The sequence below is a fragment of the Lissotriton vulgaris genome, chromosome 1_2, assembly GCF_964263255.1.
Source record: "Lissotriton vulgaris chromosome 1_2, aLisVul1.2, whole genome shotgun sequence".
Classification (NCBI taxonomy): Eukaryota; Metazoa; Chordata; class Amphibia; order Caudata; family Salamandridae; genus Lissotriton; species Lissotriton vulgaris.
Window position 1 is genome coordinate 128708271 of NC_141686.1, and position 25267 is coordinate 128733537.

At 46.0% G+C, this 25267-nt stretch overlaps 1 protein-coding gene across 2 annotated transcripts in view; it reads left to right on the forward strand.

The window, feature by feature from the left end:
• The window catches only part of DGKI (diacylglycerol kinase iota), a 689048-nt gene that overhangs the window by 197647 nt on the left and 466134 nt on the right, over nucleotides 1–25267 (forward strand). For both annotated transcript variants that reach the window (XM_086952973.1, XM_086952974.1), the window contains exon 8: nucleotides 23728–23844. In XM_086952973.1, coding sequence (XP_086809099.1) covers nucleotides 23728–23844 — 117 coding nt within the window. The remainder of the gene's footprint in view (nucleotides 1–23727; nucleotides 23845–25267) is intronic.

The window sequence follows — 25267 nt, forward strand, 5'->3', positions numbered from 1 at the left end:
AGCCGAGTTTCAAGTTGTTTCAAGTCCCGCCTTATAGATTTAAGCACACTCGAGTGTTTGGACATTGCCATACCCCTAATGTAGACCTTGAAGGCCTCCCACACCGTCTGGAAACTGTCAACGGACCCCAGGTTTGTTTCAAAAAACGTATCAATATCTTCCGCCAGTTCACCCCGAAACGCATCGTCCAGGAGGGAGTAGGGAGGAAACCTCCAGGTAAAGGGGGGAATTGTTTTCTTTGGGAGCACTAGGTGGAGCAATACAGGGGAGTGATCAGAGAGGGTGCGGGGCAGCACCACACAGCTGCTAATACTATCTAGTAGGGCCTGAGAACCTAGCCAGTAATCTATTCTAGTGTGAATATTGTGGAAGGCAGAGTAGTGAGTGAAACCACCTTTCGTGGGGTGCTTACTTCTCCATACGTCCACCAGGTCCAGTTTAAGCATCTCCGCCACCATGTGCAAGGCTGAGGCCACTGGCCTCCGGACAGGCCCCGCAGACCTGTCCAGGTCTGGGTCAAATACAAAATTGAAGTCCCCACCCCACAGCATTCTAGAGGAAACATGTGTTCTGCAGAGCGCCGCTAGTGATGTGTAGAAGACAGGATTATCATAGTTCGGCCCGTAAACATTGACCACTACCAAATCGTGTCCCCTGCCCACACACCTAGTAATGACGAATCGACCCTCCGGGACCGACACCAGTGGTACTAGTTTTAACTGAGAGGCAGGGTTGACCCAAGTGAGTACCCCCCTGGAGTGTGTCGTGAACCCCGCAGCTACACTGTGTCCCCCCAACCCCCTGGCCTGTAGCATCCTGCTTGTGAGTGGTTGGTGGGTTTCCTGCAGAAGGGCGAGGTCAACACGGTGTCTGTGTAAGTAACTGAGTACCTTACGTAACTTACGGTGATCATTGAGCCCTCTCACATTCCACGTTAGCATTTTCAGTTCCTGCAAATTGCGCGGAGCAAGCCCATCATTAGCATTAGTCATCCTAGCAGTGATAACAATAGGGTGCAGACAGCTGTATCACCAAGCGCTACATTCTCCTTAAGCTTAACATCAGACAACACATTGCATGGCATTGATTTCGAAACCCCACAATCAAAATAGCAATTGCAATCCCCAACATTGTCCCCCCCCCCACCCACAGCCGACCTCCCCCAACCTGGCCTGGCAGTACCCAATCCCACCCAACGACATCCAACTTATGGTGTCGTTACACCCAGTCCCCAACATTCTGCCCATAAGAACAATTAGAGCCAGAAGCACTAGGGCAGAGGTCACCATTAGTGGAACCAAACAGTGCATCAGGGATAACTAGTGCAAACATGGCTCCCGCCACCAACACCCAAGTCAGAGTGTAACAACGGAAGGACTATTCAAGGATCAAAAGGATATAGTGACCAGTAGGACCAAAACTCCCCCCCCTTCAGTCTCGTCCACAGCGTACCCTAATACAACAAAGAACTGTAACGGTGCACAGCGGTGCAATCGACAGTACATAATCACGAGCTTTGTCCCGAGCTCCACGCAGCTGTGGTCAAGCACATATAAATTGGATTGATCTCACCCAGCGCCTGGCGTAGTCCAATCGCCGGTCACAGCAATCGCAAGGCAGCCAACCAGCTTGTCACCAAGGCCCTGCCTCGAAGCAGTAGTGCCACCATCTCGACACCACATTGAGTCTGGAACGATCATACACTCCCCAAGGCCAGGAGCACGTGGTGTGCTATTCTTGTTCGTCCAGACGGCTGCTGTCCTCGTGCTCTTCAGTCTGTCGGTTGGGGCTGTTCCTCTGCTCTTTAGACCACTCCTTCAGCGACTTTTGCAGCTCCTTGGGGTCCATAAAAAAGTGCGAGTGCCCATGTCTGTTGACCCGCAGCCTCGCCGGGTATAACATCGCGTAGTCTAGGCCTAGCTCTCGCAACTGCTTTTTATACGGAGCGAAGTGCCGCCTTTCCTCCTGCACCTTTGTCGTGAAATCCGGATACAGGGAAACTTCCATACCCTCGTACTGGAGTCTCCCCTTGTCTCTAGCCACAAGTAGAGCAGTGTCGCGGTCCCTGTAATTGAGGAGTTTGGCAATTATCGGCCATGGGGTAGCTCCAGGCCGCGGCCCAAGAGTGTGGTGGGCCCTTTCCACTATAAACATCGGGGAGAAAACGTCATCGCCCAGGAGGGAGACCAGAAGTTTCTCCACGAAGAGCTCCATCTTGCCTGTCTGGGTCGTCTCCGCAACCCCCGTAATATGGATGTTGGACCGCCTCGATCTGGCTTCTAAGTCCTCCAACTTGTCCTGAATGACCTGAAGGAGTCTGGAAAATTGCTTGCGGTCCATTCGATAAGTGAGAGCGTCAATTTTCGTGCCAATGGACGACATGCTTTCCTGCAATCCTTTCTCCATGGACACAAGCATTTCTTTAATGTCAGTGTACATTGTGTTGTCCGCGCCCCTGTTCTTAGGGGAAACGTCTGGTGCCTGCTCCTCCGGGGCCTTCGCTTTGCGCTGGTCAAACGCCAGTTTGGTCTGGGTTCTATCGTTCTTGCCCATAGTGCGCAGGGAAGTCCAGGTGGCCCAGTCCTGCGTTTACTCACAGGTCTTGTAACGCTATGTCCTCCGGAGCTTGCAGGCGCCAACCCCAGGGATCGCCGCAGCGTGGGATTCCCAATCAGTGAGCAGCGCAGCCACGTACCCCCAGGCGATGGCGCAGGCCCACATCCGGTGTTAACAACACAGTCCAGGGCCAAGAACCTCAACGCAGATCCACAGTCACAACAAGGTATGGCGTCAGCAGCGCTGCAATCCGCGTCACCAAAATGCAGGGAGGTGCTGTCCAATGTACATCAGGGTCCCCAACTTGTCTCACAGTACCCGGTGCCTCAACCCAATCACCCAGGCAGTCCTCCCCGGTTCCCTGTTGCGAGTCACCTGGCCGAAGGCAAAGAGACGCAGACTCCTAGGCCACCCGATCACAGCCAGTGGTATGTTGCACTGCGGGGAGGCCTGCACCAGTGTCCGGACGCTACCTTGGCCCCGGCGTCCCCAGCAACCCAGAGGCAGCAGCACCGCTGGCAGTTCGTTCAGCAGCCGAGCAAGGAAGGAGATTATGCCTCAGAGGGTGTCCCGGGGGGGGGGTCCAGGCGCCGAGCATTTCTGGAGCAGATGCGGCGCAGCTCACCTTCGGGGGGCCCAGCGGGCCGTCAAGTGCCTCCCAGCTAAGTCGTGGGCCCAAGCGCAATGCGCGCGAAACTGCCACCGAGGCCATTGCTTGTGGGCCTGCAGGGTCTCCAAAACGGGGCCACTCAGTGCGATGTCGCAGGGAGCCCCACCGCAGTACTAGCCAGGCGCCACACTCCGGCGGGCCCCCACGGGGGTCACCAGGTCTCCGCTCCCCCTGTGACCGCACGCACAGGCACGCACGTCGGCTGGGTATGCAGGCAAGTCCGCCGCCTCAGGCCTGGTTCGCGGGCGTCGTCACGCTGCCGGAGCTCCGTGGGCCCTCCTTCGATTTCGCCGGCGGCTTCGCCGGTCGCTGCAGCAGTGACCCCAAAACAGGTCCCCACCTCGTAAGTCCGACGGTGGCCGTTGTTTTCGGATATTGAACAGGATAATGTGGGTGTTAGCGCGGAGCTCTGCACACACGCGTCTTACATTGGCGCTGGCAAGCTCCGCCCGTCTTATGCCGACTTGTTAGCACCCAGACTCCAAGAAGTCTACAGAGAAGCAAGGGAGTTGGGCCGGTTGCCACAATCGATGCGCGAAGCGCTGGTGATACCGCTACTGAAACCAGGGAGGGAGGGCAGTAATGCAGCCTCTTATAGACCACTGTCGATGTTAACTACTGATTATAAAATATTGAGTAGCCTTTTAGCAGCCCGACTGGTGCAACATATAACTGAGCTGGTTCATAAAGATCAGGCGGGGCTCATACTGAGGGTAAATTGGCCTAAGACGTGCTTATTTCCAGTGTGACGTGGGGAGACGCAGCCCAATATGCAACGGTTATTGAGCCAACTTGCCTAAAATACCTAGGAGTTCACATTTACCATGAAGCAGCAGACCTATTGGAAGGTAATATAGGACGTAGTGTAAGGGCTTTGAAGGGTAGCATGACTTTTTGGGCCACCCTCCACCCTCCCGCTGTCAGTAACGGGTCGCATAGCACTTTTAAAGATGATAGCGCTTCCCCGATTCTTATATTATTTTAGAACGCTGCCAGTTTGGATCCCTAACCACATATTTAAGCAGCTGAGATCACTCGTAGTGTCCTTTCTTTGGGGCACGCGTCGTTGTAGAATAGCACAGACGACGCTCGTGAGACCTAAGGCCGAGGGAGGGCTAGCGGTACCAGACTTTGAGCTTTATTATCTGGAGGCCCAACTACAGATATTTACACAGGAGGTAGCGAGAGGATTTAGGGGACCGCAACATGCCAGGGACGGGGGTACCCCACGCCATGTCCTTTCATTTATTGCGTTACAGCAGAAACTGAATCTTAGAGACCTGACATTAGAGGAGAACACCATGAGGTTGTGCTGGAACCGATCTCAACGCAGAGCGGGTGTGAGACACCCCTATGCACCTGAAATTCCTCTCGGGATGGTGACGGCGCTGCCACATTGGGGCGACTGGTCGCACTTGCTAGGCTGGGAGGAAGCAGGTATTCAAATGCTAGGGGACCTCTTTGAGGACAAAGCCCTCTTGCCCTTTTGGACGCTCCATGAAAGGTTCGATATACCAGGAGGGGACTTCCTGCTACACGCAACAGTGTTAAGAGCGTTACAGGCCCACTGGCGGGAGGGGCTGATAGAACCTGCACAACACGGGCCTGCCAATATGTTATGATGGCTGCAGGAACTTTTAAAGCGGTTACGTGTCTGTACACCAGAATGATCACCGAAACGTTATTGCCCTTGGATATGCTGAGGGAGAAGTGGGAGGTAGATGTGGGAAAGGCCATTCCGCCTACGACCTGGGCACAAATAGCACAAATAGTGCGGAGAGCCTGTAAGGACACGAGGAATGCAAGGCTCCAATTAATACACTTATATATTATTCATCGAGCATATCTAACACCAGCAAGGGTTAGGAAATACTTCAAAGTGGAGGCAGCTGCGTGCCCACGGTGTGCGGCAGGGGGAGCCCAACTGGCACACATGTTATGGTCCTGCCTGGAGGTCCGCCCATACTGGGGTGAGATAGTTCGTACTTTAAATGCAATCACAGAACGGAATCTTGACTTCGACATGGCAGTCGTGATCTTACTTGTATCCCTCACACACCCAAGAATAAGATCACGAGTAAGTTTGTGGATATGGGGCTTATACTGGCCAAACGTGAGATCACAAAGCACTGGAAAGCAGCGGCGGGCCCTAACGCCCATAGATGGCGGAATGAGTTTATTAAATGCGCTAGTAGCGAAAGCACGCTCAGGTATCAGCAAGCGCGCAGGCTCAGCAATGAGAAAATGTTAGAAGCAGCGGCAGCGTGGGAGGCTCTAGTGCAGGCGCTGAGAGATCAGGATGCGCCAAACAACACTGAGGTATAGCACTCCGACTGGGACTTGACCTTGGGCATGACAGGGCATCAGGCGGGCGACCAAACACTCGATCCTACGCATACACGATAGGGAGATTGGACACAACTTCTGGCGTTGGTAACAGGGTTTTGGGGAGGAGGGTGGGGGCGGCAAAGGGTAGTTTGGGGGTTGTTGGGGTTGAAAAATTTGGAACTTTACTTGAATGGCGACTCTGGTAATACAAACTAATGACCAACCATGTTGTATCGTAACGGGGTATGGGATGGTGAGGGCGATCTTATTGTCCATGTATGTTATGTGTAAGAAAATCAATAAACTACGTTTTTAAAAAAAAATGGATAGTGTCCAGAATGGAAACATCATGGAAAGTGAAAAATCGAAGCTCAAGCTCCTTAATCTCTTTTTCTAGGTGTGTCAGGTATAAACCATGCCCCCATTATAAACAGGTCTCTTGAGTCGGTTTCATGATGCCCCCACATATACATCAGCCAATTTTTGTATGTCCCAGTCAAACACATCTCTCCTGAGCTTTAAGTGTCTGGCTCTTCCATACTCTTTCATGCTTCCTCGATACTCGGACATAGATGAGAAAAGGCCATCATCTAGTGACAAAATGTGTTAGCAATTTTGAAAATATCCATGTCATTTTAAAAATCATCACATATTAAGACATCTGCTTACCCTGCAGAAACTTTCAAACTGTAGATTTGTATTAGTTTTTAGCTGCTGGTGATAATCAAGTTGTGAAGTTTCATTAAAACTTCCTGCACACACTTCATTACACAAAAAAGCAAATAAATATACCAAAGCTTGAAACATAATGTGTACGTTCTGCGGCTGTCAATTCTTTTAATGCATTTCTAATCTAAAAACCACAACAATTTGTATAAAGTAAATGTTTTTAAGGAGCATGGTTCACATAATTAGAATTACATAACTGTGCAAGAAGCACCGAACACATACCTTTTAAGGTAAAGACCTTCACATGCACATCTAATTTTAAACTATTCATAAATATATGCACACTTCTCAACAGTACATCAGATGCTATAATTGCCCCCATCTCTGATCAAGTGCACCCACACAGTATTATTTATAGGTCCATGACCGCCGGATCAATAGTTGCTAAGTAACACTGTCAACATAGGCAGGGGGTCAGATCCCACCAGAGGCTTCTTATACAAATCAGAACGAAAATAAATGCAAATGTACTTTGCTGGGTTTTAGATGTACAACACAGTGCCTATTTCAGTCACAAACAAAAGATAGTTCAAACATAGAGCCCTTGGGTCTTGCAGCAAGTTTCCATTCCAGTTAGAATATCATTGTGTGCATTGTTCATTGAACAAAAAGCATGTTCAGTCAAATTGTGAACCAAAAGCGCTCAGTTCAGGAATCCGTTTGTTTCAGTATTTGCTGCCTCTCTGTGGGTTTGTGGGAGTCCATTCAGTGTGATTGCAAGTGTACCACTGAGTCCCACACAATCCTGCACATTGGCCTTTGACCCCTGTATTTATTCTACTTGTCACTCCTACTCTTTCCTCTCCTCTCTCTTGCTCCCTTTTCTTTCTCTCCCTTGTGCTCTCTATTCCTTCCTCTTTTCCCACTCCCACTATATCCACTCTCTTGCGTCCTATTCCTTCTCTCCCTTGATCCTTCTCTTGTCATTCTTACTCTCTCTGCTGTTATTCCCCTTTTGTCCCCCCACTTCCTTAACCTCGTATTACCATCTCTCGTTTTAGTCACACTCTTCTTTGTTCCACTGCTCCTCCTCTCCCTTGCAACCTACCTTATAACCTCAGTTTCTTCCTTTCCTGTCACTCGCAATTCCTCCTCTAATGCCACACTTGGCCGCCTCTCTCTTGTCCTCTATATTTTAACTTCATCACCATCCACTCAACTCTATTCTCTTATTTGTTCCTTCTCTGGATCCTTTTTCTTCCCTCAATCAATCAATCAATCAATCAATCAATCAATCAAAAGCGCAAATACTCACCCAAAAGGGCCTCCTGGAAGTTCACGATGATTCGTCGAAGAGCCAGGTCTTAAAGTCCTTCAAGAACTTGGAGAGAGTAGGTGTCTGTCGGATGTGGAAGGGGAGGGTGTTCTATGCCTTGGCTGCGAGGTAGGAGAACACGCAACCTCCTGTTCTGGTCTTCTTGAAGCACTGCACCGTCTCAAGGGAAAGCTGGGCTGAGCGGAGGGACGTTTGGGGTGCGTAGAACGATAGGCGATGGGTCATGTAGGCGGGTCCGGTGTTGTGGAGGGTTTTGTGGGCATGGGCGAGGAGCTTGAAGGTGAATTTCTTCTCGATGGGGAGCCATTGTAGTTTCTGCAGTTGTTGGGTGATGTGGCAGAGGCGCAGTAGGCTGAGAACTAGTCTGGATGTTCTGGTGTTTGCGGGTGAGGTTCTTGTTGATCCAGTGATAATGCCGGATTCTTATCTTATCTTACCAATTTATAAGAATTCCCCGTTGACTGGATTTTTATTATCTGCTAAAAAGTGTAAAGGGGAAACACTCAGATTGACCACATAATCAATCAAATCAATCTTGTAACTCTAAAGGATCACTGACTCTGAAATCATATGTTAAGGGATTTACTACAAAGCCAAAAATAACTGAACACACAAACACCTCAGCACGAGGTTGAGAAAATAAAAGGGCACTAATACAAACATAATCCTACGCAGGAGTCTCCTCAAACTCAAAATAAGGAGAATAGTCAGTTCTAAAAGCATCAGGCATGCGATGACTGTTCCAATCTCTATTTTAGTATTCATTAACCTAGAAAAGGAAAGCAATTAATCTGTCCCTACACTGTCGCCAAAGTGACATCCCTACTTAGCATTATCTCCAGACAAGAGAGAAAAAGGTGTCAGTAGTGAGGACTTCCTCAGAAGTACACTCACTTTGCATAGGTAAGTAGCCAAAGCCACAGAGCCCATTCTAAGATACTCATTCTAGATTCCCCTCTAATCCTCTTCTCCTCCACCCTCCGGGACGCTGTCCTTATACAAAATCACAAACAGTAGAACACGCCCTTTACATGCCCCTTCGTGCAGGTCTTCTTTCCTGTACTTTTCCATTGAAACTCTGACTTCAACCAAAAATCGTTGATGTGTTCTTGGGTCCCAGGCACCTTCTCCGCTGAAAGTATCATATCTGCATTCTTAAACACTCCCATGGCGGCTTCTCCTACCATCCTAACTCCTAAAACAAAAGGGTTATTCTGTCTAGCGAGATGTGTCCTTGCACCTGCAATGAGAAGCATGTGAGTGAAGCAACCTTGCACACACGTAAAATCTGCTGACTACCTTCGACTGAGAGTCTTCCCAAGAAAAATACATTTCGGGCCTGCAATATTCAGCTAATGTAAGAAATCTCAAACAGGCCTCTCATTGCAAAGCGCAGAAAATCAGCTAGGCCATTACACATTTAAATATAATTCTCTAAGATCACCTTATAAGCATTGATTTCATTACTATGCATACATGAATAAGCAAAACTACATGCACGGACTTTAATATGGTGCACGTTTACCCCTAATGCATCGCTTTATACGTGAATTCATTCATTATGCATCATCTAAAATACATTTTCGATAAAACACTACATTGATCTTCATAAATGATGTAGTTACATTTCTAGTTTCACTAATATATGCTGTTTTAGTATCACATTTCTAATCACTACACATTAATACATTCCTTTAGATATGTGGGTGCTGACTATCTGTGATTATGATGCACCCCTACAATTTTCAGAATAACATGACACTTTATCAGTCCCCCCCTTTTGATGAGTAGTGTCATCACACTTTTACACAACTTCCTTAGAGAAAGAACCAACCTAAACAGAACTTGTTGCCATCCTTTCTCGTCTGCGTCTTTCCATACTCTTAAGAGTCTGATAGTGACTGTCCTGCACTCTTTCCATTCTTCTCTCTTGTTCCCTAAGTGATCTCTCAATTCTGTTGGTCCTATACCACTTGTAAGCTCTGACAAAACCCCACAAACAGTTCACACAAACAACAATTATAATGAGAAGTTTTAAGCCAAAGAAACCTCTTCCCACATTCGCAAACCAACTTCCCACTTGACCAAACCCTTTGCCAACTTTCTCCCAAACTCATTCTTCAGTAAAATCCTCAATTTCATGATGGATAGTAGTGATGTTACTTCTATATTTCTCCACATCCTTGCTATTGTCTGGGATATAAGTACAGCACTCCTGAACTTTCAACATTTTACAGACTCCGCCCTCTTTTGCTAAAAGGACGTTTAAAGCAAGAGGATTCTGAAAACCCATAGCCCTCATCGACAACATCTCTCCCTCCACCAACACCAGCGACTTTTCTGTGTTCATTGACAACTCATCAACCAGAGTCGCCAATCTTTTAATCTTCACATCATTCAAGATCACTCCTAAACCTGGTATCATTGCACCAAAAATATCTCCAACTATTGCTCCCGCACTTTCACCTCTTTTCACTCTGGAATGTTTTCCTCCCTCTAAAAGTTCCAAATCTTCTGCATGGTAGATCTTTTGGAAAATAATCGCCAAATAACAGGTACCATACCATTTCGAAGGCAATCTTACATAAGCATTCGTTCCACACACATAATACACAGTTGGTATCACTTGTACATGACCTTGCAAAAAGTCCTTTGCAGAATCTTCTAAGGTGAAAACATGATCACACGTAGTCTGTCCTCCTGGAACATTCTCGTAATAAGTCTGTTGACGTCTTATACACAGCTTCCATCTCTGCTCCTTATCTAGCGCTATAGGACCATAACTCCCTTTTGATTTATGCAATCACTCTTCATCGGTCCAATCTACCGTACCACCTACTGAATCTCGTATCTGTGTTAGTTTTCTATATCCATCTTCTAACTGATCTACAAACTTTTTCTCTACATCTGTTAATGAACAGGTTAAATTGTGTCTATGAGCATATGCTGTATCCAATTCTAATGATGGTATAAAATACTTCCTAAGCCTATCCTCTGGTTTATAATAATCGTACTTTTTCAAATGTTTATAAGCTGGTACTTCAGGAAGCACTGCTTCATAATTAGAAAATAAATATTCAAACTGACCTCTTTCATAAAAGATACTAAGCAACAAAATACATGAAATACCATACGTCAGTGGAAGGTGATGATATCGAAGACCCTCATCCACTGAAGCAGGTAACTGCATACACACATAGCAATCTTTCTCATCCATGGCATCTATATATTCATATAGCAGCTTAGCAAACACATTAGGCTTAAAATCACCTCTAGAAAGATGTACATGACATCTACGACTTTCTTTTAATAGCAAAGCTCTTTTAGCTCCTATGGTGACCTCCTTCTGGCTAGAAGTGGTAGGTGTAAGGTTTGCCTGAAGCTCCACAGTCTGCTCATGTGGAACTAAATATGAAACTACGACTACTAGAATTATGAAAAATATCACTCCATCTATAAGTGCACCTATTATACATTTGGATTTTCGATTTGGATTTCCAGCCTCCATGATCTCAGAATAGTTCTCAAAGTTCCCAGTTCCAGAAATGGATACTCAGGAGTCTCTTTTCTCCTCCTCCAGTTGTTTGCAAACTAGTTCGAACAACACTCTAAAAAGGCCTTTTGCGATTTCAGTTCCTTTTTAACACAGTACGAAAAAGACTTCCTTAATGTAATTTGGAGAATAAACCTCTAACTTCAAGAGCTGTCTATGAGTCATCTTTGATTTCTACATTGGCGACGAGGATGGGGGTAGGAGAACCTGCGTGTGTTACTTAAAGAAAGCTGATATTTCAAGTGAGAATTAATTCAAAGAAACATTAATGGAAATCATAGGAAATTCAAAGGTTAAAAAATGCATGCGTTTAAAGAGTGCCAGATCCACCTGCGTAGATCAGGGCATAGTGCGAGCCCTGTATCAACTACTGAGGTGTGGTGTTGCGCTCTAGTCTACGAGCGTGAACGCGATGACGCGTCACGCTGTAGACGAGAGCGAGACCGGCGCGCATGCGCAGTAGAGTAAATAGAAGGGCGCGAAACCAGGAGCGGCAGTTGGCGACCGGAGCTTTAGCGATACAGACGCTCGGCGCTCTATGTCATTTGCAGTTATTGTTATTGTGGAATAAAACTGTTCCAAAGCAACTGAGGCTCTGAGCACTGTGTGGGGGACGAAAGAGAGAACATTATATTGGCGACGAGGGTGGGATCACCCCACCGTCCGTGCACAGTCATACTGGGTACAAATCCGGGAACCAAGTCACCACCCCAGACCCAGAGAACAGAGCATCGAAGCAGCAACGACGCAGAAGCATAGAGCGTGGCAGCAGTGCACCCATACCACTCGGCAGGTGGCAGACCACAAGCAAATCCTCAGGTCAGTGCTGTCCCCGAGGCTAGGAGCCTATTACCCAGCACGCTGGCAACTAAAGGCACCATCCAAAAGCCAGAAGAGAGTGTACAGTCCACCAACCCAACGCAAGGGATAGGGGATAACGCTCCAGGTAGCCCCAGAAGTCAAGGAGACGCCGCAGGTGGAGCAGGAGCGTCCAGTGCACCCAACAACCCCAGAGCCCAAGCAGAAGCTCCTAGAGGCGAAGCCAAGATGGCAAACCAGTCCTCAGTTCTGATGGCCCCCATCCCATTCCTACCCAGACCAGGGGAACCCCGATGAAATGGGAGGACTGGAGGGAGTACTTCAGGAACTACATAGAAGCACTAGAGGACGAAAATGGAGAAGCATACGCCCCAGCGAGAAAGAAGAGGCTATTACTCCACAACCTAGGTCCCGAAGGGGTGAGGGTGTTTACAAATATAGTGCCCAAGGAACGGGGCGCAACAGAGACCGATGTCTTCAAAAATGCACTAGAAGACCTAGACAACCATTTTCGCCCAGCTGTGTGTGTTTCCATAGACCGTTACAATTTCCAGCAAAGGAAACAGGAAACTGGCGAATGCCTCATCGTTGAAAAGTTTCCCCTACCTAGAATCGAGGAGATGCTTGCGAGAACTAAAGGAATTACCCATTTCTCAACCATAGATCTCACGTCAGCGTACCACCAAATCGACCTGCATCCTACAAGTAGAAAGTACACCTCCTTCATCACACCCTTTGGGTGCTATCAATTCCGCCGCATGCCCTTTGGCCTAGCATCAGCAGCCGCGGTCTTTCAAAAGTTGATGCATCGATTGTTCAAAGACATACCAGGAGTCCAGTATTTCCAGGACGACATCCTGGTGATGGGGTCCACCAGGGAAGATCATGACAGTAAGCTAACCAAAGTCCTCAAGGTGTTACAAGACAAAGGCCTCACGGCAGAATGGAGCAAATGCAAAATAGGGATGTCCTCAGTCACATACTTGGGTCACGAGATCGGTACGCATGGCATATCTCCAAAGGAACAAAACGTGAGAGCCATCAAAGAGGCCAAAGCCCCGAGAACCAAGGAAGAAGTACGGTCATTCCTTGGAATGGCCGAGTACTATAGTAAATTTGTGAGACACTTTGCCACCAAAACCTACAGGATGCGACAGCTCATTAGAGACAAGTCGAAGTTCGAGTGGGACGCTGAAGCCCAAAGCGAATTCGAAACAGTAAAGAACTGCATTAGCGAGGCCATTCCTTTACAAGGATACGTCCCCTCAGGCAACACCATCTTGACGACAGACGCGAGCGACAAGGGCCTAGGGGCAGTGTTAGCACAGGAAAGGGCGAATGGGTCAGTAGAAACCATCAGTTTTGCTTCACGTGCTCTCTCCCCCACGGAACAAAGATACAGCGTCATTGAAAAAGAGATGCTGGCGGTCACCTGGGCAATGTGCAAGTTCCGACAATTCATCTGGGGCACCAGGTTCAAGCTCCAAACGGATCACAAACCCCTAGTCAAGGTCCTGATGTCTTCTGGTCACGACACTGCGACCCCACGCATAGCAAAAATGACGCTCAAGTTATTAGACTACACATATGATGTTGAATATCTACCAGGAACGCAAAACAGAGTGGCCGATTACCTCAGCAGAGCATCTGCCATGGAGGACGCTCCGGAGATTGCACCGGACAAAGAGGAGATGGTAGCAAGCATGGCTGACAATGAGATGACCATTTGCAGACAAGAATGGGCAGCAGCATATGAACAGGATGTGGAGAAATCGGAAGTTAAACGGCACCTCACTTCTGGTTGGCCTGACAAAAGGAAGCTCTCAGCGGGAGTGCGGAAGTTCTACGAAATGAGGGAAGAGCTGTCCCTGAGTGATTCGGGGGTCTTTCTATACAGAGGAGAAAGAGTAGTCCCACCTGAAGCCCTCGTGCCTACGTTATTGAAACAACTGCATGAAGGACATTTGGGCATTGTAAAGACCAAAGCACGAGTAAAGCTAATGTATTGGTGGCCTGGCATGGATGCCCAAATAGAAAGGCCAGTGAGAGAATGTGAACAATGCCAAGGAGCGGACAAAATACTCCGACCTCTCAGACCAGCATTAGGAAAGTTCGAGAACCCTCAAAACCCTTGGGAAAATTTAGCTATCGACCTCCTGGGGCCAGTGCTTGATAACAGAGGAGTAAATAAATTTTTGTGTGTGGTCATTGACAAATATTTGAAATGGCCGGAGGTCGACGTGCAAGAATCCATGGACACTGAAACGGTGCTGAAGTTCCTGACTTCCTTGTTCTTAAGGGAAGGAATACCCAAGACAATACTTAGTGACAACGGCCCGCAGTTCGTCTCAGACAAATGGACACGATTCATGAAGAGGAATGGGATAGAGTCAAAACACACGGCCATCTACCACCCGGCGTGTAATGGTCAAGTGGAGCGGTTCAACCGTGTGCTAATGGGTTCCATACAGGCGGCCATCACGCAGGGAAAAGATTGGGAAACCGAAATACAGAGCATGCTGTGGGCGTATAGGATCACCCCCACGGTGGTGGGGTACAGCCCCTTCCAAGTGTTGAGAGGCCGACTCCCGTTCACCAGAGACAACGTGGTGTGGAGAGAAAAAACGGTAACCAGCAAGTGGTCCCCGGCTGTGGTCCAGCATAACCTAGAAAAGGCCCAAAGGATATATGCTGCCCATTACGACAGGCGACGCAACACTAAAGAAACTGGGCTGGAAGAAGGAGAATGGGTCCGAGTCAAACTTCCCACACTGCAAAAGAAAGGAGAGAGCAAGTATAGTCAACCCTTACAAGTCAAAGAGGTTCGAGGCAGAGCTGCTCTCCTCAGCGACGGAAAGGTGTGGTCCCAAGACCGCATGGCGAGAGTCAACAGGATAGTCAAGTGGCCCAAGTCAGAGGAGGAGGAGATACCCATAGGGGCAGAAGTAGAAATGCCCACCAGCGGAGAAAGCATGAGTGAACCCTCCGAAGACAGAAGAGAAGGTGGAGAAAGAGAAACACTAACTACAGAGTCAACAGGGAGTTACTATACCCCTGCCAGCGATGGGCAGAGAGAGGACCAGAGGGACAGTGAGAGGTTACTTGGAGAGAGCGAGGCAGAAGAGAGCATACCGGTAAGGTGCACCCGCATGGGCAGAACAGTCACTTTGCCTTCAAGATATAGAGACTTTGATATGAGCGGACATTAGAGATTGGACTAGAACTATTTTCTGTTGAATGTTAAAGGGGGGAGATATGTGGTGTTGCGCTCTAGTCTACGAGCGTGAACGCGATGACGCGTCACGCTGTAGACGAGAGCGAGACCGGCGCGCATGCGCAGTAGAGAAAATAGAAGGGCGCGAAACCAGGAGCGGCAGTTGGCGACCGGAGCTTTAGCGATACAGACGCTCGGCGCTCTATGTCATTTGCAGTTATTGTTATTGTGGAATAAAACTGTTCCAAAGCAACTGAGGCTCTGAGCACTGTGTGGGGGACGAAAGAGAGAACATTATATGAGGTGTGAGACTGTAAGGACTAACTGCAGTCAGGGGCACTCATCGAGTCCCGTTGTGAATGAAGCGTAAGCAGAAGAGGTCAGGGGCACACACGGGCCTTGTTTGGGATAGTTAACTCGATGTTGAAGGCTATGGCTCTTAAGATGTAACGGAGACTAACATCGAGCCCGGTGTGAAGTGATTAAACTACTGTGAAAATATAGAGTGGGGGCACAAGAGTAAATCTGTCACGATCTTCAGAGAATGTGTCAGCAAAAATCTATTGAGAACTGATGGTGTTGTGTTTACCAACGTTAAATATATGACAGATATTTTCAACCCCTGCACAGCTGTTGGCCATTTACACTTAAGAAGGAAAGAGAACATATGTGGCAATTACTTGAAGTTGTTGAAAGTTTGAGCCAAATTGGATTTTGGTTCGGGGGCAACGATCGAACCCCGGTGTTAACACGTTATTGGTGATGAGCGGAGGCTAACCCCTGAGGTGAAGTGCTTGTGCATAATGCTCGGGCGAGAGAATGAGCCCTGAAGTGTTTTTGAGGCGTGTAAAATTACACAAGGTGAAATTTCACATTTAAAATTATGGTTATCCGGGGCACGAGAATGTTGCCACTTTGAAACTGTTGTGCGAGGGCTAGGATCCGGTCACAGTTTTAGGTGGCTAGGCAATATCATTACTGGCATTCGAGAGTCTTGACACGAATGAGGATTTCTAGATTACAGAGCTGTGAAAACAGCTTTTAAAAAGAAAAAAGGAAATGTCAGTTTGGCATTCACCTTAACAGTTTCAGCTCGTGCTCACCGAACTTTTATTCAGCGCGAGCCCAGTGTTCTTTTTACGCATAGTCCTGCAGTTTCATGCTGTACTGCACGGACGTGCCGACAGCCACCCGGCTTAACGTCATAAACCACCCGGTTCTACATCAATATACGTGCCTCCATTTTAAATCTATCAACCATGTAGTGCCAATAAAGTTAATTTCGTGCACCAGGTACTGACGATAAAGATAATCTTGCTGTAAAGTTTGCTGTGAGCGTTGCTGCCTGAAGATCGCCAAGGAGTCACAGGTTGTGACATTTAAGTTAATGAAAACTACATATTACCATGGAATGTCGCTGTGGAAAATTCAGAACTAGTATAACAGTGTGTGTGGTTTATAGGGAGGTGAATTCCCCTTTTTGGGAGGTTACTGCGTGTGCATAGTTTATAGGGAGGTAGATTCCTTTACAATGAATTATAAGGTGATGTTAAAGTCTGATTTGATATTTAATGTCACAGGAAATGTAGTATGTGAACAGAGTATTATTGCGGGAGTGTGAGTCCCTGATCTTGCAAAAGTGTGCAGTAGGGGTAAGTGTACGGTGTATTACAGTGTGTGCAGTAGAGGGCATGTGATATTCCCTGGTCCTGCTATTTGTTTACATTTACGATTTCTATTTTACAGTTTATTACTTGCATTATTATTACTGCATTACTATTATTACATTTTACATTATTATTATTATTATCATTATTATTATTATTACATAAGGAGAGTTTCTTCCCATATTAGTACTGTGTTCTATTACGTTTATTTCTGGAATGTTTATCTTCTCTTCCTACTTTTATTTCTGGAATGTTTATCTTCTCTTCTTATGTATATATATATATGTGTATACTGTTTGATTTTGTTTAATCATTATAAAGGGGAAGGTGTGTAGTAATCTGCTTGTTAAGTAATGCACCTTCCCTGCCCTTGTTCTCTGCCTGATGCTCTAACAATATGATGTCATTTGGAATGTGAGGAATGTTTGTATTGATGAGATAGCAGTTGCAGATGAAGGGCTGAGCAGCCAGGAGGCTGCTCCTGGTGAGGTGCATATTGGAACTTACTAAGATGTAATATGGAGAATAAACCTCTAACTTCAAGATCTGTCTACCAGTCATCTTTGATTTCTCCAATAATATTAGCTCCCATTATCTCTAAAACATGTTGCAAAAGTTCAAGACAAAGAACAATCTCTTCGTGAGACGGAGCTTCGTAGCCAAACGTTGGAAACATTAACCTGTGCAAAATCAGATGGTGAATTCTGCTCAAAACTGGAGGATTTGGAATCGTGATGGTCAGTAATCCTTCGAGTTCAAGTCCTGGAACCAACAACACCACATCTATTTTCACGTTAGGACTATTGCTTACTACAATCACTGCTCTCATCCTCCCGGAACTCACCACTCCTGGCATCGGTCACAACGGACATCTACTCCGGAGTAGCGTATCTCTGGCTAGGCACTCTCGTTCATCTTGATCTTCTCCGACTTCCACAAGCTTGCCCTTCTTCGCTCTCTTCTGATTCAGAGTCCTCAGACAAAGGAGCAAGATCTCTCTCGGAAACCAGTCTTAGATTTAGTCGCGTCTGCCTTTCAGGCCACGCTTCTTCTGTGCATTTGGCTCTCTGCTTTCCTCTCGCTCTCCCTGTGCAGCACTTCCTTCTGCTGAATCTGATTCTGGACCACTTTCACAGCAACTTCCCCCCTCCGAAGCATTATTGGTGTCGCTGTTGTTATGACCCTCCTCAGCTTGGCCTGGTGAGCAACCAGCTTCTTCAGCAACCCTCGCAGCTTGACTTATCCCCTCCAGTGGCTCTGCCACCACAGCTGGATTTTCATTCAGGAGGGGAGCTGTTTCTTCCAAGTGTGCTGAAAACTCTGCGGGTGTGCAAAGCGTGCACCCAATTTGGCAAACCTCCACACTTTACTGCAATGTTCGTTATCAGTATTACTTGGTAAGGGCCTTGCCAGCGAATATCCAAGCAGCTCTTCCTGACGTGCTTTCGGACAAGCACCCAATCCCCTGGACACAGGTCATGACAAATATCGCTTGAAGCTGAGGAGACACAGAACGGACCACATCAGCAAGTCCCTTGCAGTAATCAAGGATTAGATCATCTGTGATGTTTATTAAGGCTGTGATACAAATTTGGGCCAGTAGGCCTCAATTTCAGAGGGGTAGGTAACCACAGTTCAGTCTCCTTCGTGGACTATGTGGGTTGAAAGAAAGTTTATGCTGAGCAGTGTCGCTATATTATTGGACTGCCTGCGGAATGAATTTGGCGTGTCTTCAATAGATTTCCAGAGAAGAGGCCTGCCTGGCGGCAGGCACACGTCTGGGGAATTGTAGCCAATCAGTCAGCTTCTAGCTATTAGTTACTATGTTGCGGATTTAATCACAAAGTGTTTAGCAGTCCGTGCGATCTTCAGCCATGTTGTCTAAAGGCAGGCTTCCCCATGAGTGAAATTTTCTGGAACTAAAAGCTTAATTAACTAAAGCATGAGAAAAAAATATGAATATGTAACACCATTCAAAGTCACTACTTTAAGATGGCACCCGCGTTATAGGGATGGAGCCGGGCACCTCCACAGAGACGAGTGTGTGGCGCTCCGCAAAGAAACCAAAGAGTGTGACCTCTGGGATCTCAGATATGTCACAGTTAAGCAGACCAAAAATGATGTGTGGGAGAACCACACCTCCCTTTGTAGTCTGCTTGCTTTCCCACTTATGGCCGTTCATGAATGTGGTTTTCTTCCACTCACATACACGTCAGGTATCTAATGTGGTCTTCCAAACACACACATGGCCAAGCATTAGAAGTACTCTTCAGCCATTCTTATACATGGCGATACATGTGTTCAGATCTTCTCCTGCTCACACAGTTGGCCATGCACTGAATGTGGTCTTCTTTTGCTCACATACATGCCCAAGAAATTGTTCTGATCATCTTCCACCAACATGCATGGCAATACATTTGATGTTGTCCTCTTCCACTCACATACATGTCCATACTTTTTATGTAGTCTTCTTTCTCTTACAACCATCACCATACATTGTCTGTGCTCTTCTGCCATTAGTTAGAATGGCTGTACATTTGGTAAAGGCTTTGATTACTACTCACTTGAAATGAATTGAACACATGCTTGATTGAATGGGTTAATTTCTCTCGTCTGATTATTAGTGGTTACGTTTTGTCGCACCTGGATTTCTTGGATATTAATGAACCTGGGCCTGTTTCCCTCTGGAAAAACAGCTGGAAAATTTGCATGAGACTTTGACTGCAGCTTTGTTTTACACAATGGCGGAATCATACAATGCTTCCTGCTGCTAACAAAAGGACCTTCCCTCGTCTACCTCCTTAATTCATCCCCCACCCATGCCCCGGAACCCACATGCATTTACCACCTATTCACAGCAGCTGGTAAATGTATGCAGTAAAACCACATGGAATTGGAGATTCCAAGTGGGTTTTTGGCTGTAAAAGTCTGCCCCATATTGTAAATCTCAATTGCTTTGGGTTTTCTCGTATTTGGAAGGTACTCTGGCGATTTTACCGCTTGTAAATGGTAAAATCGTATGTGATTTTACCATGTGATGCAATCGCCTGAGTGACGTGCAACTTGAAATGAGGGCTCTAGACTTCCTCTAGTTGGGTGGTCAATCAGTCAATAAATCAATCAATATATTCTTTATTCGATTATTAAAAATATTCGTAAAAGTAGAATTAATAATCATTGCATTCAACTTTTCATGAAATAAAAATCCCAAACACATACATACCAGTAAAAGTTAAAACAACATGGATTTACAGTATTGTATGACTGATTTAAAAAAAAAACACCTATAGGGGCAGATTTATGATAACTGGCGCATCCCCAGGGATGCGCCAGTTATTTTGCGCCGCTGCTCCGCCACCCATGGTGCGCCGCATTTACAATGCGGTGCACCATGGGGCAAAAACGGCACAGATGCGTGACACATCTGTGCCGTAAAGGTGGCGCATTGCTGGAGTTGCGTCGCAAGCGCGACGCAGCTCCAGCAAGGCTCGGGTGCCCTATCTGTCCAATGCTGCGTCAAGCCTTACGCCTGCTTCAAGCAGGCGCAGGGTTTTGACACAGCATTGGCCTGAAAGTGACTAAGTGAAATCTTATAGATTTCACTCAGCCACTTTTGCGAGGCGCACCTGCCCCGGAACGCCCGCCCTGCGCCGGAACGCCCACAAGTGGCGCAGGACTTTACAACGTGACGCATCTGCCTAGATGCGTCACGTTGTAAATGGGTCGTAGAGATGCGCAACGTTTACGCCGCAGTTGCGTGACGCAAACGTGGCGCATTACCAACATAAATCTGCCCCATAGCATTTAAAGAATTCATTGTTTTGAAGTACTGGTACTAAAAACTGTAGTGTAAAAGGTTTACAAAAAGAGCATAAGTGCATATGAAGTGCATAAGTGTTTGTGGCGATGATTCATCTCCAGGGCAGACCAATATGTCCGTAGGATTGAATTGACCCAGGAGAATGCTAAGCTGACCGTGGATACTGCCCAAGCAAAATCTGATAAGTAGAGCTCTGTTCTACAGGCTGGTAACCATGTCTAAATAAGGCTCCATAGCCAATTATGTTTTGCTTATAAGATAATCCCGAAAAGATGACTTTGTCTTCTTTAAAGTCACTAAAGAAATAAACATGTCTTTAACTCATGCAGTCTCACCCCGTGTTATCAACTGGGGCCTGCTGAAAGAATCTGGCAAGATTATCAGCTGTTGATTTAATGTATTGCAGTAATGGAATTTTGTAGCCTTAGTCACAAGTAAGATAGTCTACAGTTATTTGTCTATTAAGTGGCGCATGTTCATTGGGCCTGATAGACAACCATAACAAGATAGACACAAGTTTCACCTGTTCCCCTACATAAGTTAGCCCTACCAGCTCTTGTAGGAAGAAAAATCTGGATTGGTAGGCAGTAGCCTCAGCAGATGCCAACAGAAGAGCTTTTTTCAGTCTGGAGGCTGTGTGCGGTATGATAGACCCAGATTGCTTCCCGGTTATAAATTTCGGGCAGGGCCTAAATAGTTTTTTTCCCAAACCCTTTGGGCAAAGCTGAATAGGCACCCACAGACTGGTTAAATCTTAACCACCTGGTCATAAAACAGTGTGCCCAGGAGCTAAGTGAATCGAAATTAATGCCCAAATATGGGAATTGGCTAACCCTCTGTATGCCTTTGATGAGGATTGGGCCACATTTTACTTTGCTTCTGACTCCAAACTTTATAATGTGTCTTCATAAAATTTGTATCTAGATTCAGAGAGTACATAAAAATTATAAAAGTTTCTATTAAGAATCTAAGACCGTCAGAGGTCCTTGGCATTAAAACTGTGTCATCTGCGTACATTAACAACGGTATGGGTTTTGAGCATCCCACTGGCATGTCCTTACAGTTAGCAATTACACATGCATTAAGACTATTAATATACAAGAAAACAGTATTGGAGCAAGGACAAAGCCCTGCTACCCCCCTCATTCGAGCAGAATTTGGTTGACGCAGTCACTTCCAGTCACTTCCAGCCCAATATCTTACTGACGCTGAAACCACTGCAGTTCACGGAGAAAGTCAATCAAGGTCTTATACATGCCCATATTGAATAGGATGTCCCACAACTTGGACCGATTGGCTCTGTCAAGAGCACTATTGAGATCCATAAATGATAGCTAACGATGATCTGCCTTGGCCACTGTATGATTACTTAAAGTTAGCCTAGGTGAAGCTTTACGCATTGTTCTAATGTTCCTATTCCTGTTTCCATACACTTACCCATACCGAACACTCACTGCTTTCACTCAAACAGCACCCCACTCTCACACTCATGCAGATTGGCAACCACTCACAAAACACCACACACTTTCATGCATGCTCCTCAGCACCCGCTTACTCACCAACCACGCCACAGAGATCTGGCATCTCCTGCACGACAATGCCCCGAACCCCCTTTTCCTCACAGAAACCTGGCTGAACCATGCATCTGCCCCTGACATCACCTCACCCACCCTCTGCCCCCTCCTTGCCCTGGAAAAGCAGTTGATTTTCATCCAGTGGGCTATTTCAGTCATTCAGGCATTACACTTGATCAGGTTACGGGCTGTCTTTTCCATGAAGGAGAGAATGAGTTGTGTGTTGTCGGTGTAGGAGAGGACATTGATGTGAGAGCCGATGATGCTGGCTAGAGGGTTCACGTATGGGTTGAAGAGGGTGTGGCTCAGGGAGGATCCATGCAGAACTCCTCAGATGGGGTTGCAGGAATCCCGAGGTGTATGCTTTCAGGCTAACTGACTGTGAGTATTCCTCCAAATACAGAAAACAATCGGACTGGCTCTCAGTAGAAAAATAATCAAATTCAATTCTGCTTGTATGAGGTTAAAATATATTATGGGAATAGCTCTACATTCCTCTCAGAAATTTCCGAAGCACACTCCAGCTCGCTACCTCAGATCCGCCAACACAATCAAATTTGGAATAGCAAAATAGAAACTTGACAAATGGTGCTTGAAGTCTCTGCCATTTCCTAAAAGGGCAAAAGTGATTTTTTAAAAAATGTTCTATGGATTTATATTGCTCAGCTTTTCACCTAAAGGGTATCCGGGCGCTGGATTTTAAAACTTAAAATACCACTTGAGATGTGGAATTCCTCTCAATAGATGGCCATTGTCAGGAATTGATGTGGGAACCTATAGATACTGCCCTGAGTGACTCCTCACTACATGTAATAGTGCGCATTACAAGCAACCTATAATCATACATTGGTATGTTGAAAGTACATTAGTGTGTCTAGACTTAAATACCCAAACCTTTACATTTCATCATCATTGCAGTGATACTTTCTTCTGATTCAACAGCTGTGTATCTTTAAGTTAGGTCTTCTAGCTGGATAGTTGTGTTGACCGCTGATTTTCTAGTATGCATGCACTGATTTTCCTTTATAAAGGTTATACACCTTGATCTCTGTTCTTAAAATGGTCTTTGGACAAAATATTGAGATCAAAATATCATGTGGGCAAAATATTGTGTGAAGAATATCCAGGACAGAAATATTGTGAAAGTAAGTTTCTGTGGTAAGCAAAGTTTTAGTATACTTAATTCTTCACATATGTGTCTTGACAATATATATCTTCAAGGTTCATAGATGTAGATTTAAGAATAATAAATCTATACTTATCTATATGCACTTACTTTCTCAATATTTTGATCCTCAATATTTTTGACACAATACTCTGTCCACACTGTATTTTAAGCATCAACATTCTATCAGACACCTCTGTCTACTCTTCTCTTCATGACTATTAAAATCATTTTGTTTAAAATATTCTCTCTCTCGCCCTGTATGCCACAGCTTCTTTATATGTCTCTTATGTCCCCTCTTTTTTGCTTGTTTACCCTTACTCCATTTATCTCATCAGTGCTTTTTTCCCTTTCAGTTCCACAATAAGGTAACCTGCTTTCTGCTCCATCACATTGAGGAGCCCTGCTCTCTGGGGGCGCACGCTGCAGTCATCGTGCCCCCAACGTGGATCATTAAGGTGAAGAGACCTCAGGTAACTGCATGCGCATCTGTGTGTGACACACACATGCACATTTGTGTGTGAGTTTCTGCACTGTGGTTTGAGCATCACATCTGTGAGTGAGCCCATGCACATCTGTGCTTCACCCCTGTGAATATCTTTGTGCAAATGTCTGTACATATGTGCCTTGTACACATGCACATCCGTGTGAATACTTTATCTGACTGCCTGCACATATTTCTGAAAACCTGCATGCCTCTATGTAAGCTATTTGTATTTCTATGTGTGGTACACCTCTATTCCATGTGACCCACAGCAATGTGTGATGTAAAGTGACTGGTGTGTAGACAGTGTCAAATCCTTTGGGTAGATGCATTGATTGAGTAGTACATGTGCTCAAACCCATCTATTAGTTTGTTCATTATAATGATTTCACTGTTTATTAAACAAAGGTGTATGTGTGGCTCTTTCCAGCTCTTGTAGCCATGACATTGTGCCACGCAATGGCAAACGTACAGGGCAGCTGATTATATCTAAATCCAGTTTGTACCTGGGCTGGTTCATCAACTTTACATTAAACTGGGTTACTTAGGTTCGGAATCTGAAAATATGTATATGAGGCATAGCTTGGCTTCTGGGATGGAAGAATGAGCAGCCAGTGGAGATGCTGAGCTGCCCTTTTTAGATTTTAGTGTGATAACCTCAGTGCAGGCTAGAGGTGAAGCAGGTCGAGAAACTGCAACCATTCACATAAACTTGCCCACACATTTTAGCCCCATGTTCTAAAAATGAACATAGTAATATATCTTATTAGAGTTTCTTCTTTGACACATCACATGTCCAGATCATGGGAGTGCGTTCGACTTGGTTTGCCTCAAGTGTATGTCTCAGGCTGCCGACAGGTCCAATAGAATCAAGACCACATGCCTGCTTTCATCAATGGAGTGGCCTTAATTCTGCTGGAACTGTCGTCAGCCAGTGACACAGTGTACAACAACATTCAGTTGCAGAGTGTGAAGCCTTTGGCAAGGGTATCACACCTGCCCCCTAAATTGGATCTCATAATTTCTCCATAATCAAAGCCAGAAGATATTGTGCAATTCCATTGTATTGTCCGACCACAAAGTACAGTTCACTAGACAGGGCTCATTCCTTTCTATATCTACATGCTTCTCCTGATGCATGTATTTTATTTTCAGGAGGGACAGTTCTTAATGTACGCTGATGATAGCCAGACTCGTTTCCAGCTCAAGAGCACTGATGTAGGTCATTAGACGAACAAGATTTCCCTCTGTTTGAATGGAGTCTTGACTGAAGTTCTAATAGTAGAAGGGATTGACCTTCAGTTGCTCTTTTCTAAATAGCCTTCTAGTCTGAAACCTCCACTAACATACCTACGCATTCTGTCCTCAATTTTATTACTGTCTCAATTTAGTTGTTGAGGGAACAATTTTTC